The sequence below is a fragment of the Phlebotomus papatasi genome, chromosome 3 (genome assembly GCF_024763615.1).
Source record: "Phlebotomus papatasi isolate M1 chromosome 3, Ppap_2.1, whole genome shotgun sequence".
In the NCBI taxonomy this organism is placed as follows: domain Eukaryota; kingdom Metazoa; phylum Arthropoda; class Insecta; order Diptera; family Psychodidae; genus Phlebotomus; species Phlebotomus papatasi.
The window spans coordinates 8,060,840-8,073,889 of NC_077224.1; the positions used below are offsets into that span (position 1 = coordinate 8,060,840).

Genomic DNA, 13,050 nt, shown 5'->3' on the forward strand with positions numbered 1-13,050 from the left:
GCATTTATAACATTAAATTGAAACTTTCAGAGGAAATTATATTACTTTTTTTATTTATAGTTTGTTGTTTGATAAATATGAATTAGCGGAATTAGAAAATTTATTTATAGAGTCTACCGAAAAGCTTACAAATTGCATCTAGGGTAAGTGTGCCAAATTTCGGCATAGTTGCATATAAGCACCGAAGTCCTAAGTTTGAAATGCAATATTTTTAATTCAAATTGATATTTTTGTTACTTCCTTTTCGGGAGGGTTATGTGGAACTTAGAAGACTAGTTTATCATCTTTGTTTTCTTTAAATCAGTTCCTAAAATATTGAAAAATTAATAAAAATATGAACATTGCTTTGGGTAGTATTCCGGCCACTTTGTGTAAAATACCGGCCACCTTTTTCCTGACCACCTTTTGTGACACGATAGAAAATTTCAAAACATCAAACGGAACGAGTTTAATATTTATTTTAATACGTTTGTATGACCCACAAGCCCAGAGATCTTGCGTGTAATTTGTCCTGAAGACCTGAAGATTAGCATCTCAAATTTATGCGTAGTTTCCCGTACCAATTTGCCCTTCCTGAACTCTTCCAAGGCCTTTTCCACATTATCTTTTTCATAGAAGGGATGGTTTTTTTTTCTCTGGACATTGTAGAACAATGAAATTGAAAAAAGAACATAAAATGAATAAAAAATTTAGGAAAGCAAACAATGTTGCCGAAATAGGCAACACTACCTCACCGGAGACACTCTCACAAAGTATATATACTTTTTTACGCGAAATACAGGATCCATCTGGGAAATTTTACCCGAAATTTAAAGATTGATTCATTAGTAACATAAACAGAAACAATCTTTAGAGAAAACTAAACAATTTTCATGAAAAACACCGAAGGAAAACCTTCTGCACTTCACCACAAATCACAAGACTGCTAGAAATACAATCGATCTGTCACATTTTTTGTAAGACTCTTTCCACACTGAGTTTTTACAACGCAATTTAAATTCAAATTATATACCTAAAATTGAACAGTCTTTGTGTTAATACATCCTAAAATGAATAAATATTTAAAAGCAAAATGAATTCCTTGACGATTCGAAGATTAACTACATAATTTTAATTAATTTATTTGCTTGGCCCAAATTACACTCAAAGTGGCCGAAATTAGAAGCTGGCCGAAATTTGGCACACTTTACCTATGTCTATTAGATGAGATTCTTAACAATCTCATCTACTATAATCCTAACAAAATCTCATGTCCCCCGATCGGGCTCAAACTTTGCCAGAATGATGAAAATTCAAACTCATTTTTCTCAAAAACGCCATTGCGCGTTTTTTTCTTATCAAATTTTAGAGTGTTTTAGTATAGTCTATGAAGCTTACAAAAAGTGGCGTGGGTTCGCTGTGGTTTCAATAGAACCGGGGATATAAGGGGTCAAAGTTCACGAAATTCAAAACGCCATATCTCCGGTTATACCTAACCAATTTTGACGTGTGAGAGCGTAAATTAAAGGTCTCGCAAAGCGCTACATCTTTTTGGAACATTTAAAATTCGTAGGACCAACACCAGGGGCGCCACAGTCGAAAAACGATTTTTCAAAACACATAATCTCAATTATCTCGGCACATGCTTAACCGATCTTGATGATTACTTCGGCATAATTGTAGAGGACATTTGTGTCAACATTTCGTTTATACATCATTTTCCGCTGAGACTACGCTATCTCTCCGATTTCGACGTTTCAGTGTAAAAAAATAATGGCGCTGGAAAAGTACACAGGTACTGATATAATCGCTTTCATTCAACTATTTCATTTAAAGTGAGGTTAAAATCAAAGGTTTCACAAAATTCAACAATTATTTGACATAATCGAAGTTCATCATATAGTCACTAGGGGCGCTAGAGTCAAAAATGAGTTCAACCTCTATTATCTCGGCTTCTGATTAATCGATGAGATAGTTCTACGGCAAAATTATAGAGCACATTCTGATTTACATTTCACCCATCCCTGTAACCAAAGGCTGCGGCGATTCCACTGGATTTCCAGCAGTCTTTTCTACGTCCGCGGATTTTACCGCTAAAAAGCTGCGTGAAGTTCCCTGGATTTTACCGCTCGAAATCCGCGTAAGTTTCCAAGATGGAATATGACACTAAATTTCTTCCTATCGTTCAGTGGACGTTTGCGGAACTCTGTGTAGGACCGTCTAATAAGAAATGTCCGCGAGTTTCCATGGACTTTTCTCTGACGAATATTTATTGACGAATTGTTTCTAATCTTTCCGTACAGAAGTAGATCTTGAAAAATTCGAAAATCTATTTGAAGTTCCAAAAAAGAGACTTTCTTACTTCTTGATAATTCCGCAAGGTGGATGAGATACATCCTGTTCGAATTTCGAAGTTCTCAAGTGTCAAAATGTGACGGTCTTCACATTGTTGTGAGCAAAAAAGCAGAACAACGACGCTTGCTGTTCTTGTCCTATTACTTAATTACTCCATAATCACTGAGTAACCCTTTTGCCAGCTTTTTAGTGTGATATTTGATAAATTTTCCCCATATTGTTCGAAAATTTAATATGAAAATTCGAAATTGAATTTGAATTTTTCGAACATCAACGACTTTTTGTGCAAATAGAGTTCCATTTACCTTTCATCCAAGACACTATTGGAGAATCAAAAGCTACTTGTGATTAGGCTCAATACCATGCAACAACTGCTATTCACACTTTACAATTCATTGAATATTTGAAATTGTAAAACTGTCATAACATGTATAAAATTTTGGCATATACGATCAGTGATTCAGTGGTTTCTGCCGTTTACCTGATGAGATCGGTAGTGAAGTTGGTCGGCAGCCGCAAACAAGCATAGTGAGAGAATAAATTGAATTAAATTGAATTGAATTGAATTGAATTGAATTGAATTGAATATTTCCACGTCTTTTCCTATGGATTATTAGCGGTATAATCGGTAGTTAGCCCTTTAAAAATTCAGAAAAATTCTCTTTATTTCCACGAAATTCTCCGTGGAAATTTCCATGTAACGGCGTTAGAAGCTTCCGTATTTTAATATTACAGAATTCCACGACTTTTCCAGTGGATTTTTTAAAAATATTTTTCTTCAAAATAATTCCTAAAATTGATTAAAAACGGAGTGTAATTTTGATCAGATGATAATTTTGATCAGTGCCAATTGGCAGCTTGGAACTTGGAGAGTGTTCATCTATCAGACGAACACTCAATTGTTCTACTTTTGAGTTAAAAATATTGCTATCATATCGTTCATTTGAGTATGTCTAGCTCGCAAGAATTATAGCGTTAGAGCGAAAAATAATTGCGGAATTTTCGCGTTTACTTCCATGGAGTCTTGGTCGGAAAGATATCAGAAAATATACTAAGAATATTCAATGGAAATTTTGTTTCAATTTCCAGGGAATGCTCTTAGACAATTGTACGAAAATACTTCGGAATTTTTCTCAAGGAAATCCACGCGAAAAAAAGCTGATAACTCCGCAGAATCCCAAGCGGAATTTTATAATTTATTTCCCCGGAAATGAACGCTAATATTACGCGGAAAAATGTAAGATATATTCCATGGATTTTTCCGTTACTGTGAAACTTTGCGGCCAATCGGCTACAGGGTTATATGTATCACTTTCCCGTCGCTTCATCTTAATCTTTGATATTTTAGTTAAATACAAAATTTGTATAATTTCACGAATTTGATTCAAGATAACTGAATGGCATCCCCCAACTTCAGCTCTAAATCGAATTTCCAAGCATTCCGAGTTAGCTCACATTAAGAATCTCATCTACAATAAGCTGATGTAGGCTTATCACTAGCTTGTCTATAAAGTGGCTTTTGAACGAATTGAAGTTTATACTGTGGAAAATTAAGTTTTTTGTACTGTTTTGAATTTTTTTACTAAAGGCTCCGGCACACCTTTTAGATCGGGCAAATTTCATGAAATCGAAATTCGAAACCTTTTTTTTCTCACATGTTTTGCATATGACTGTCTCATTCTTTCGCATACCAAATTCGATTGAGCTAAATTGAATTTGGAGTGATGTTTAAGAGAAGAAGAAAAGTGCGAGAGAATGAAATAGACATATTCAAAAGATGTGAGAAAGAAAGGGATCCGAATTTCGACTTCGTGAATTTTTCCTGATTTAAAAAGTGTGCCGAAGGCATAACCAAAAAATTTCAAATTGAAACGGGCTCTAATTTTTTAAAAACTTTTATTAAATCAAAATTACCACCTGCCTATTAAACAATTCTCTTATTTCCAAATTGAATTTTTGTGATGTTTAAAAAAAGAAGAAGAGTGTAAAAGAGCGAAATGGACATATACAAAACGCTTGAAAGAGAAAGAGAGAGAAATTTTGATTAGCAAATATTTTCGTGATTGAAAATGTATGACAGAGACATTAAATCCAAATTTCTTTTAATTCCTAAAAAGAATTTAGAGAGCTCCTTAAAGCTATTTCTATATCTCAATCTCTATCGAGAAGCTGATACATACTTTTCCTTAAGCTTCCCATGAGACCTCCCCTTAATTTAACAAGAAAGAGCCGAGATATCTCCCCCAAAGGACTGTAAAAACATGTCCTGAGGGAGGCTGAATTTCCTGTCGACAAAGGGAGTTTTTTTTTGTGTGCCAAAATCCGACCAATTTTCTAAGACATGCTTCATCCTTGGCAATTTTCTCCTCTTGAGTGTCGCCTTTTGACCCCAAAAAAGAAACACTCTCTACTCTATTAATATTCCATGAGCTCATCAAACTTGTTGAACCTCTTTCTATGCTCCCTGGGATGCTGCGCCTGCCAATAAAGCGGTGACATTCACTCAATCACCCTCCTGGACATGTTCGGCTTCGAGTGCTTTGCGCGGAATCGCATGGAGCAGCTCTTTGTGAATTGCCTAAATGAGCAGATGCAGTATCACTTCAATCAGAGGATGTTTGTCTGGGAAATGATTGAGCAGGAGGAGGAGCAGATTCCCGTGATAAATTTTCGTTTCTACGACAACAAATTGGCAGTAGATCACGTCATGGGCAAACCACGTGGACTCATGAGTCTCCTGGATGATGCATCAAGATCCAGGCAGACTCATGATTTTATTACCAGCTCCATCAATTCACGAGGCAGTCAGTTTATCAAGAGAGTGACACCTCATGAGTTCACCGTGGCTCATTACACTGGAAGAGTTACTTATGATGCCAGAGATTTCCCAACCAAGAACAGAGATTTCCTTCCACCAGAAGTTGTGGATACACTGCGCAGCTCTGTGGACACAGTCGTGAAGACTCTCTTCACGAACTCACTCACCAAATCCGGGAATCTGACTATGGCTTTCGATGAGAGTGAGTTGGGAAACTTTGGAGGATTGAGGCAGAGCAAGAGATCCAAATGGGGAGCTGCTTTGGTCAACGAGAGGCAGATGAAAACTAAGGTAATTTGTCATATGATACATTCAGAGTTCAGGGAAAAAGTAGCCTATCTTATCATGCATTTTGTAATTAAAGTAGCTCTGTCCCCCACTAAGAGATTTTATAGTACTCTTATCAATTTTACCTCTGGGTAAATTTGCGAATTTTGACTTCGACGACAGAAAATGTCTCGGATTAATAGAAAACGGTGTCTTGTATAAGATAATTTTTTTTGTACATGGCTAAATTGGTGGTTATCAATCTAACAATTGCTAATTTCAGAGATTAAAAGTAGTTTCATATGATTAGTCGTGTGATTTTAAGCTCAATTTTGATAGTACAACCCCTCTTCTGGTGAAGTTACGAACTTTCTAAGCTTGACATATTTTTTAAATATAACCAGAAATAAACAAGCCTTAAAGCATATTGACATTATCACATAATTTACTAAATTATCATAGCCCTAAAACGGGTATTTTCGTGTTTACTTATTTTAAACAAAGGTATTTTACTTCTCGGAAAAACGAAAAGTAGGCAAGATTCAGGAAAAGCCTTTCGTGTAGACAAAAAAGCTTTGACATGGCAAACCCGATCGGGAACATCATCCTTAAGTGCTAGAATTAAAGAAAACCTTACGAACAGCAGGGGACGAAGTCACTCGTATCTACGGTACAATGACATGATTCAGCCTTAAAGCTAAGTGCTTAATTAAAGGCTATGTGAAAGTCCCTAATTAAGTAGTGTCTCTTAAGATATAAAAGGCATTTTTATTAAGTACTTAATTAAGAACTTGAGGCACTCATTCGATCAAGTAGTAGAGCACTCGCTCTATGATGCAAGTATCCCGGGTTTGAATCCCCTTTAGGTCACCAGGAATTTTTCTGGTGTTAAAGGAGTTCGAATTGCATCCAGTGAGCTTCACTGCACTTGATTCCACGGGCATGGAACTGATAACCTCATCCCGTACCATCCTGTACAAGAATGAACAATAATGCATGCCTAGAAATCCTCTTGTGGGAAGGCCTAGCTCCTCTATGGAACGTTGTGCCACCATTATTATTACTATTATTATTATTATTATTATTATTATTATTATTATTATTATTATTATTATTATTAATGAAGAACTTTAATTAACCACTTATTGAGTATTTACTCTAATGGTTAAAAAACATTTTTCTAAATTCATTATTTTTATTTATTTATTCCCGGATTTACTGGGACTATAGAGAGGATTTGTTAGAATTTATGGATCTTTTGAGAGGCTTCCATTTTTAGATCACGAACTAACAATAAAGCTTTTCGAGTTTTAAAGCATTTATAAGTATAACATTTTAACTATATTTTCTGATATTTTCATTTCAAAATTCTAAAAATTCAGGCGTTAGGACCAGATTTTTGGAGGATTTTTTTTGAAAATTTACATACTTAGTTTTCGGTGGACACGATTTCTCGGAGAATACTCATCTGATATCAAAAAACTAAATATTTCCTGATAGGGTAAAGTGGTACAAGTTGGACCATGGTACAAGTTGGACAATGGTACAAGTTGGACAGTGCTTGTCTTCTTGATTAATTTAGTACTTAATTTTTATTTGTATATTTTTAATGCTTTAGTTTTATAAATAATTTGGTTCCTTGTGCTTAAAAAAATTAGTACTGTATTTATCAAGAAAAAAAAAGCCATGTCCAACTTGTATCGGAGAATTGTCCAACTTGTAACACTTTGTCCAAATTGTATCACTTTATCCTAACTGACGAGTTAAACTTGTACTTGAACGGTGGATTTTTTTTTATCTTGATCACAACTTATTTTATAAGACGAAACATGGTGTAAAATACTCCGAAAATTAATTTTTTTTGTATAAAATTTTGCCAAAAAATCAAAATTCATTTTAAAAAAATATTCTACCGTTCAAGTACAGGTTTAACTCATTGGCTAACAGGAAATATTTAGTTTCTTGATTTCTGCTAAATACCTAAGAAATCTTGAAATCTTTAATTTTAAAGATTTTTATTTAAAAATTTCAGAAAATATAGTTTAAATGTTGTACTTTTATATGCCTAAGAATTTAAATAAAAATAAAAAATTTTATGTAAAAAAAAATTAGAGAAAATATGGTATTTTCCAGTCTTTTTGACCCACGTAAAGCCCAAAATAGACACAGGGATCGGCTTATGGATCAGCCCGAAAAATGAGGATTGATGTCGATACACTCGCGGATCAACCCATAATTTGGAGGATCAGGCTGATCTTCTAAATTCATGAGGTCTAGTGAAATTACGGGGATTATGCGACATCAGTGCCAGTGCTGAAAATAAAAAGCTTCACTTTGGGTGTTTTTGGATACTTTTCGAAATGTCAATTGGGTGAAAAAACATGGAGAGTAATGGTACGCAATGTTGCAAAATCTAAAAATGCATAAAGATTGGAGTAAAGGGAAGGTCAGAGTGCTCTTTCCTGTACGAAAAATCCATTGATAATGCACTTAAAAAGTCTTTCAGCAATCAAAATGTGGAGATTTAATAGAAATTTACGCTGAAAATGCTAATCCTTGATCCTAAATCCTCAGTGTATGATAGTTTGGGCTGATCCTTTACCGCCAAAATTTTCGAGCTAAGTATTCTCCAGGATCAGCCTATGTCTATTTTCGGCATAATCCCTTAATGTCCTGGACACACTTACAACTAAAGTCCAGAGATGACTAAGCTCGTTCATAACCAAGTCAGTTCCTGACACAGTACAAACGAGGCTTAACATTTTCTGGCACTCAGAACACATAACATTCGTGGGTTTTTATGCAGATATTTCTACTGAAATGCACTAGTGGTCCTTTGAAAATAAAACTCCTTTTAAATTTACTTCACAATTCACGCATAACAACAAGAATTATTCACTAGAATCGCGGAAATTGGCTTAAGTCGCGAGTTAGCTTCCACCTCACAAATAATTGTAATTAACAATGATTATTGGATGTGTACTGGGACATGATATTACAAATAGTTTCATTTTCAGAGGAGTATTAGTGCATTTCACTAGAAATATCTGCATAAAAACCCAGGAAAATTATGTTTTGTGGATACCAGTGAATGCTAAGCCTCATTTGTAGTGTGTCAGGAACTGACTTGGCTATAAACTAGCTTAGTCGTCTCTGGACTTTAGTCGTAAGTGTGTCCAGGGCATAACCCAATAAGGACGATAAGGACATTTTGGTGTCCAAGAAAAAAATCCCCAAGGACTTTTAAAGTTATGTTTTGCTCAAAGAAATTAGTAAAACGATTTTCTGGGACCCTCAATTATTAACCCTCTCGTCTTTGAAAGATTAAAAAAAGGGTTATTCATATGAAAAAAATATTAGTTTGAAAGAGCCATTTCCGATATTGTTACGAACATGGAATATTCAAATAAGTTATAGATAATTTTAAAATCGTTTTCTTTCGGAATTGAAGATAATTGGTTGAGAAATACGCCCTTCAAAGAAACTTTGACCTTCGAATATTCCATTTTCATTTTTTTCGGTTGTCCATTTTCGCATGGACTATCTCCAAAACATATCCGACAATAAAAGAAATCTCTGGAGTCGTTTTCGAAAAAAATGCTTTTGGAGGAGTGAAAAGGATAAGAGTGAAAAGGAGGAAAGATTCCCCTAAACAATATAGAGTTATGGAGGGTATCGATTATCAAAGATCACGAGTCAATATCCCTTACAGTTTACCTTAAATTGAAGATAGAAAGAGTAATAACAACCAATAAATAAAAACTTTCGAACAATATAAGTTATTTACGGGTACTTTACCGATTAAGTACACTACAGAAGGTTTGGAATCTTGGTTGGAAATTTCAAGATTTCCCGAAAATCCAAATTAAAGCAAATCGGTTAAAAGATTGACCCTCACAACCCACTCAAATTCTGACCTTCGAGAATTCGGTTGTGAATTTTTTTTTCGGTCGTTTTATTTTCCTTTATCCGAAAATAAAGGAAATCTCTAGATCTGCTTTCGATAAAAACTCAAAATCATGGTTTAAGTTTAAGCTCAAAGATTTATCTCACAAATTGAAAGATTGAAAATATAACCCTCATTTATGAGATAAATGTAAGCTTTAAATCTTTAAATTAGCTTCTTAAGGCTGATTCGCATTTTCTTACTCAATATTCAGGGCTCAATATTCGGTTCGGCATCAAACTAATTTTACGACTTTTTGATCAAAATTACCGCTCGGAAATCTTTTGAGATTTGGATTGTTTATCGGTTCCAGATAATTGAAAGGAAACAATAATTAATTGTTTTTTTTTCGAGAATATCCATTTTTCCTCTGGATATCCAGAGTTCTAAAACAAGCCAAAGAGTTACATCTTCAGCTTTCTTTCTCAGAATTAAGGGGATAGTCCCCGTAACTAATTGGTTAGGATAGAGCGTGAAAGCTTTTGATTTAAAGCATGCAAAGCTCTGTTGAATCGGAGTGTGCAAAGAGATTAAAATATTCTGTGGAATTAAATATTTAATTGCACGTGGATAAACTAATTATAGTTTTTCGTCAACCCTATTTACGATTAATTTAAATATCGAACACAAATTATTTTACTCATATTATGGTTTTTGATTGGCTTCAATTCGATTTTTTTAAAAATCTTTATCTAATTACTTTAAATTAAAATTAAATTACATCATCACCAGTAGATAAATGAAATAAGAATTAAATGTTAAAGCTTCAATATTAATTGACTTTATTCAATTAAATATTTCGTGATGTAAGGTTTTTCGATGCAAATTAAATTCTATCGTATAATGATTAAAACCGCATAATGCATAGCACCTGCAGATGTTTTAAATTACCCAAACAATTCCGCTTTTTGCCCACAAAACTGTTCTAAAATTCAATGATAATATTTCTGATATATTTCACTACAATTAATTATTTAGGATTTAATTTTGCTCGCACACAGAGGGAGAGTGAAGTCTATAATCTATTAATTTTTCAATATTCATTGATTTGTTGTTATTCATTCTTTTTGAAATCTTAAGGTCAAATGTTTGGTGATAGTAATAGGTTCTTAAGAAACCTTGCATGATCTATAACTCTCCTTCAGGAAAGTGAGTCACTCATTCTAATTTTTACTGAGAAGGGTTTCTGGTTTCTTGAGTTTCATGAAGCAATTGATAAGTTTTTTTTTTCAAATAAATCACCTCTTGCTTTAGGATCGAAATATTTTCTTTCGAGTCATTCTGAGATTCTGCAATAATTTTTCAAATTTAAGTATTAAAAACGGTTTTGGAAATCTTAATTTTTAAGCAATTTGAACAAGTATGACTTTATTTGAAAGGTCTTGGAATCCAGAATAAATTTGGACAAACTTCAACTGATTAAGTGATCTTCTCGTTATCAATCAATAATAATAAATCATCAAATTGATAATCACATTTTCGCAAATTTCCGTGAAGCCTCCTGACTAAAATTTAAAAATTTGTTACAAAAACAATTTTCAAAACAAATCAACTACACTCTTAGAAAAGTTTAGACATAAATCCTAATGAAATTAGTTGATTGGGTGATTATTTTTCAATATTAAAAGTCGTTTTTTACTTATGTGTTGAAGCTTTTTCGAGCTATATAGTAACCACAACTAATATGACATAGTTATTACAGCCAATAATATGGGTATCAACCACATTTATTTAGTTATTGGAACTAATATGTTATAGTACCCATTATTAATCTAATTTAGTTATGATAACTAAATGAAAAAGATACTGTAACTAATATTGGTCAACTATTTCATTTAGTTATCCTAGCTAAATGTATGGATGGGTCTATGTTTACTATGTTTTATAGTTTCCATAACTGTATATAAGGTAGTGTCTTTGAGCACTCTGCGAATTTTCACCATTGACTGTTAAATTGATAGAGTAAATTTATTCTAAGTGATATCTACAACTAAATAGTTTGTGTTGAATAAATTTATCACTATCTGATGAAATATTAATTGTTGGAATTTATGCTGTAGTAAATTTATTAACAGTCAATCCTGCCGGATAAAGAGGCCCCTCAATTAAATGCTACTCGAATATTAATTAGACACTATGGCTCAATTATTTTTTTTAGAATACTTGAGTAGTGTTTGTCCATTCCCACATTCTGCAAAAAAAATCAATAAGAGTTGAACATTCCAGTGAAAGTTTCACGTCCTTTCGGTATCACCTCAATGGGAACAAATGGATTCTTTTTTATACTTACACAGGAGGTAATTTGCACTTGTTTGTACCTAGACTGGAATTCCATTTCCATTTGAAAATAATTGAATTTGCTTCTGGACTCTCCTGAGGGATTTTTCTGCAATGTGTCCAAGACTTTAATATTAGAGATTCCATCTTGTTGATACAGTTGACGTACCAGATAAAATTTAAAGCCCAAAGTATAAAATTTAATACTGAAACTATTGCAAACTGATTGGTACTGTTGGTGTTAAACCACTTAATCTCTTTCTTATTATTTTTATTATTAGTACATTTTTCAAAAAAAAAAAAAATGTAAAAGAACTATTGACCAATTTATCAAGTTTAAACATCTTATGCATAATAAAATTTAGTTTATCTTTTCTTGAATCAGGAGTAAATTAATATTCTTAGAAGGATTTCAAGATTATTATACATACATAAGCTCTCCAATTGGGTTATTTGTAGAGTAAATATATTAGATAAAGGAGCTTCTGAAACTTTGAGAAACTTTTTGCCAAAAATGTTTCACAAAAAGAATACCAAATGCATTGAAACTAAACCATGCTGTGAACTTTTCTTTGTCATACATTATTTATAAAATTTTAATAATCTCATGGCTTTTCTAAAAACGATTTTAAGACCTTCAAAATGACTGCATAGAGAAACTTTGGATATTTCTAATAAAAAGATTTTAGAAAATTCTAAAAACTTTGCTTAGATAATTTTTTGATAGTTATAAAAGCTTGATGCGGAAGAGATTTTGATAGGGAAATGTAGGATTCGAATTTTCTTTTTATTTCCAAAGAGTTGGTTCTGTATTTCTTAGCCATAAGTTAAGTATTTATGAACCTTATCTTCATTGTAAAAATAGGCAGCCATGCCCTTCTTTCCTAGGTGCTAGGATCACAAATAGAAAATTGGCCCAAAATGGATAATTTTGATGGCGCACATTTCATTTGATTTCTCATAGTTAAACTCATTTCTAAAAAAAAATCACTTACATAGTGGATGAAGAGTATTCTTGAGATGATATTTACGTAATAATTTTTTTTTCATCGGAGGGAAATTATTTTCACGGTGGCGGAAAATTCGCAAGTACTACACTGTGTGTGGCTTCAAACACTGAATGTGTGAGCGTTCGCACATCCATCAGTCAACTCCAGCTTGAAAATCATAACCTCACTAAAGCCTCATAAGCCACAGTGAGACATTCGTGGTCATTTCCTCTTCGACAGGCGTATAGTCTCCATCTCATCTCCATGAGACGACGGTTATTGACAGTGTGAACCGTGTGAATATGTTCATAGTCGATTTTTCGATATTCATTTGGAAGAAAAAACAGTGCTCCAGAAAATGTGAAAAAGGTGTTTTAAAGATCTTCTTTTAGTGCAGTGATAGTTTCCGCGGGTTCACG

General features: G+C 33.4%; 1 protein-coding gene across 1 annotated transcript in view; it reads left to right on the forward strand.

The window, feature by feature from the left end:
• Window positions 1-13,050, forward strand: part of LOC129806620 (neither inactivation nor afterpotential protein C) — a 36,427-nt gene that overhangs the window by 9,198 nt on the left and 14,179 nt on the right. The window contains exon 5 of the mRNA XM_055855341.1: window positions 4,825-5,443. Coding sequence (XP_055711316.1) covers window positions 4,825-5,443 — 619 coding nt within the window. The remainder of the gene's footprint in view (window positions 1-4,824; window positions 5,444-13,050) is intronic.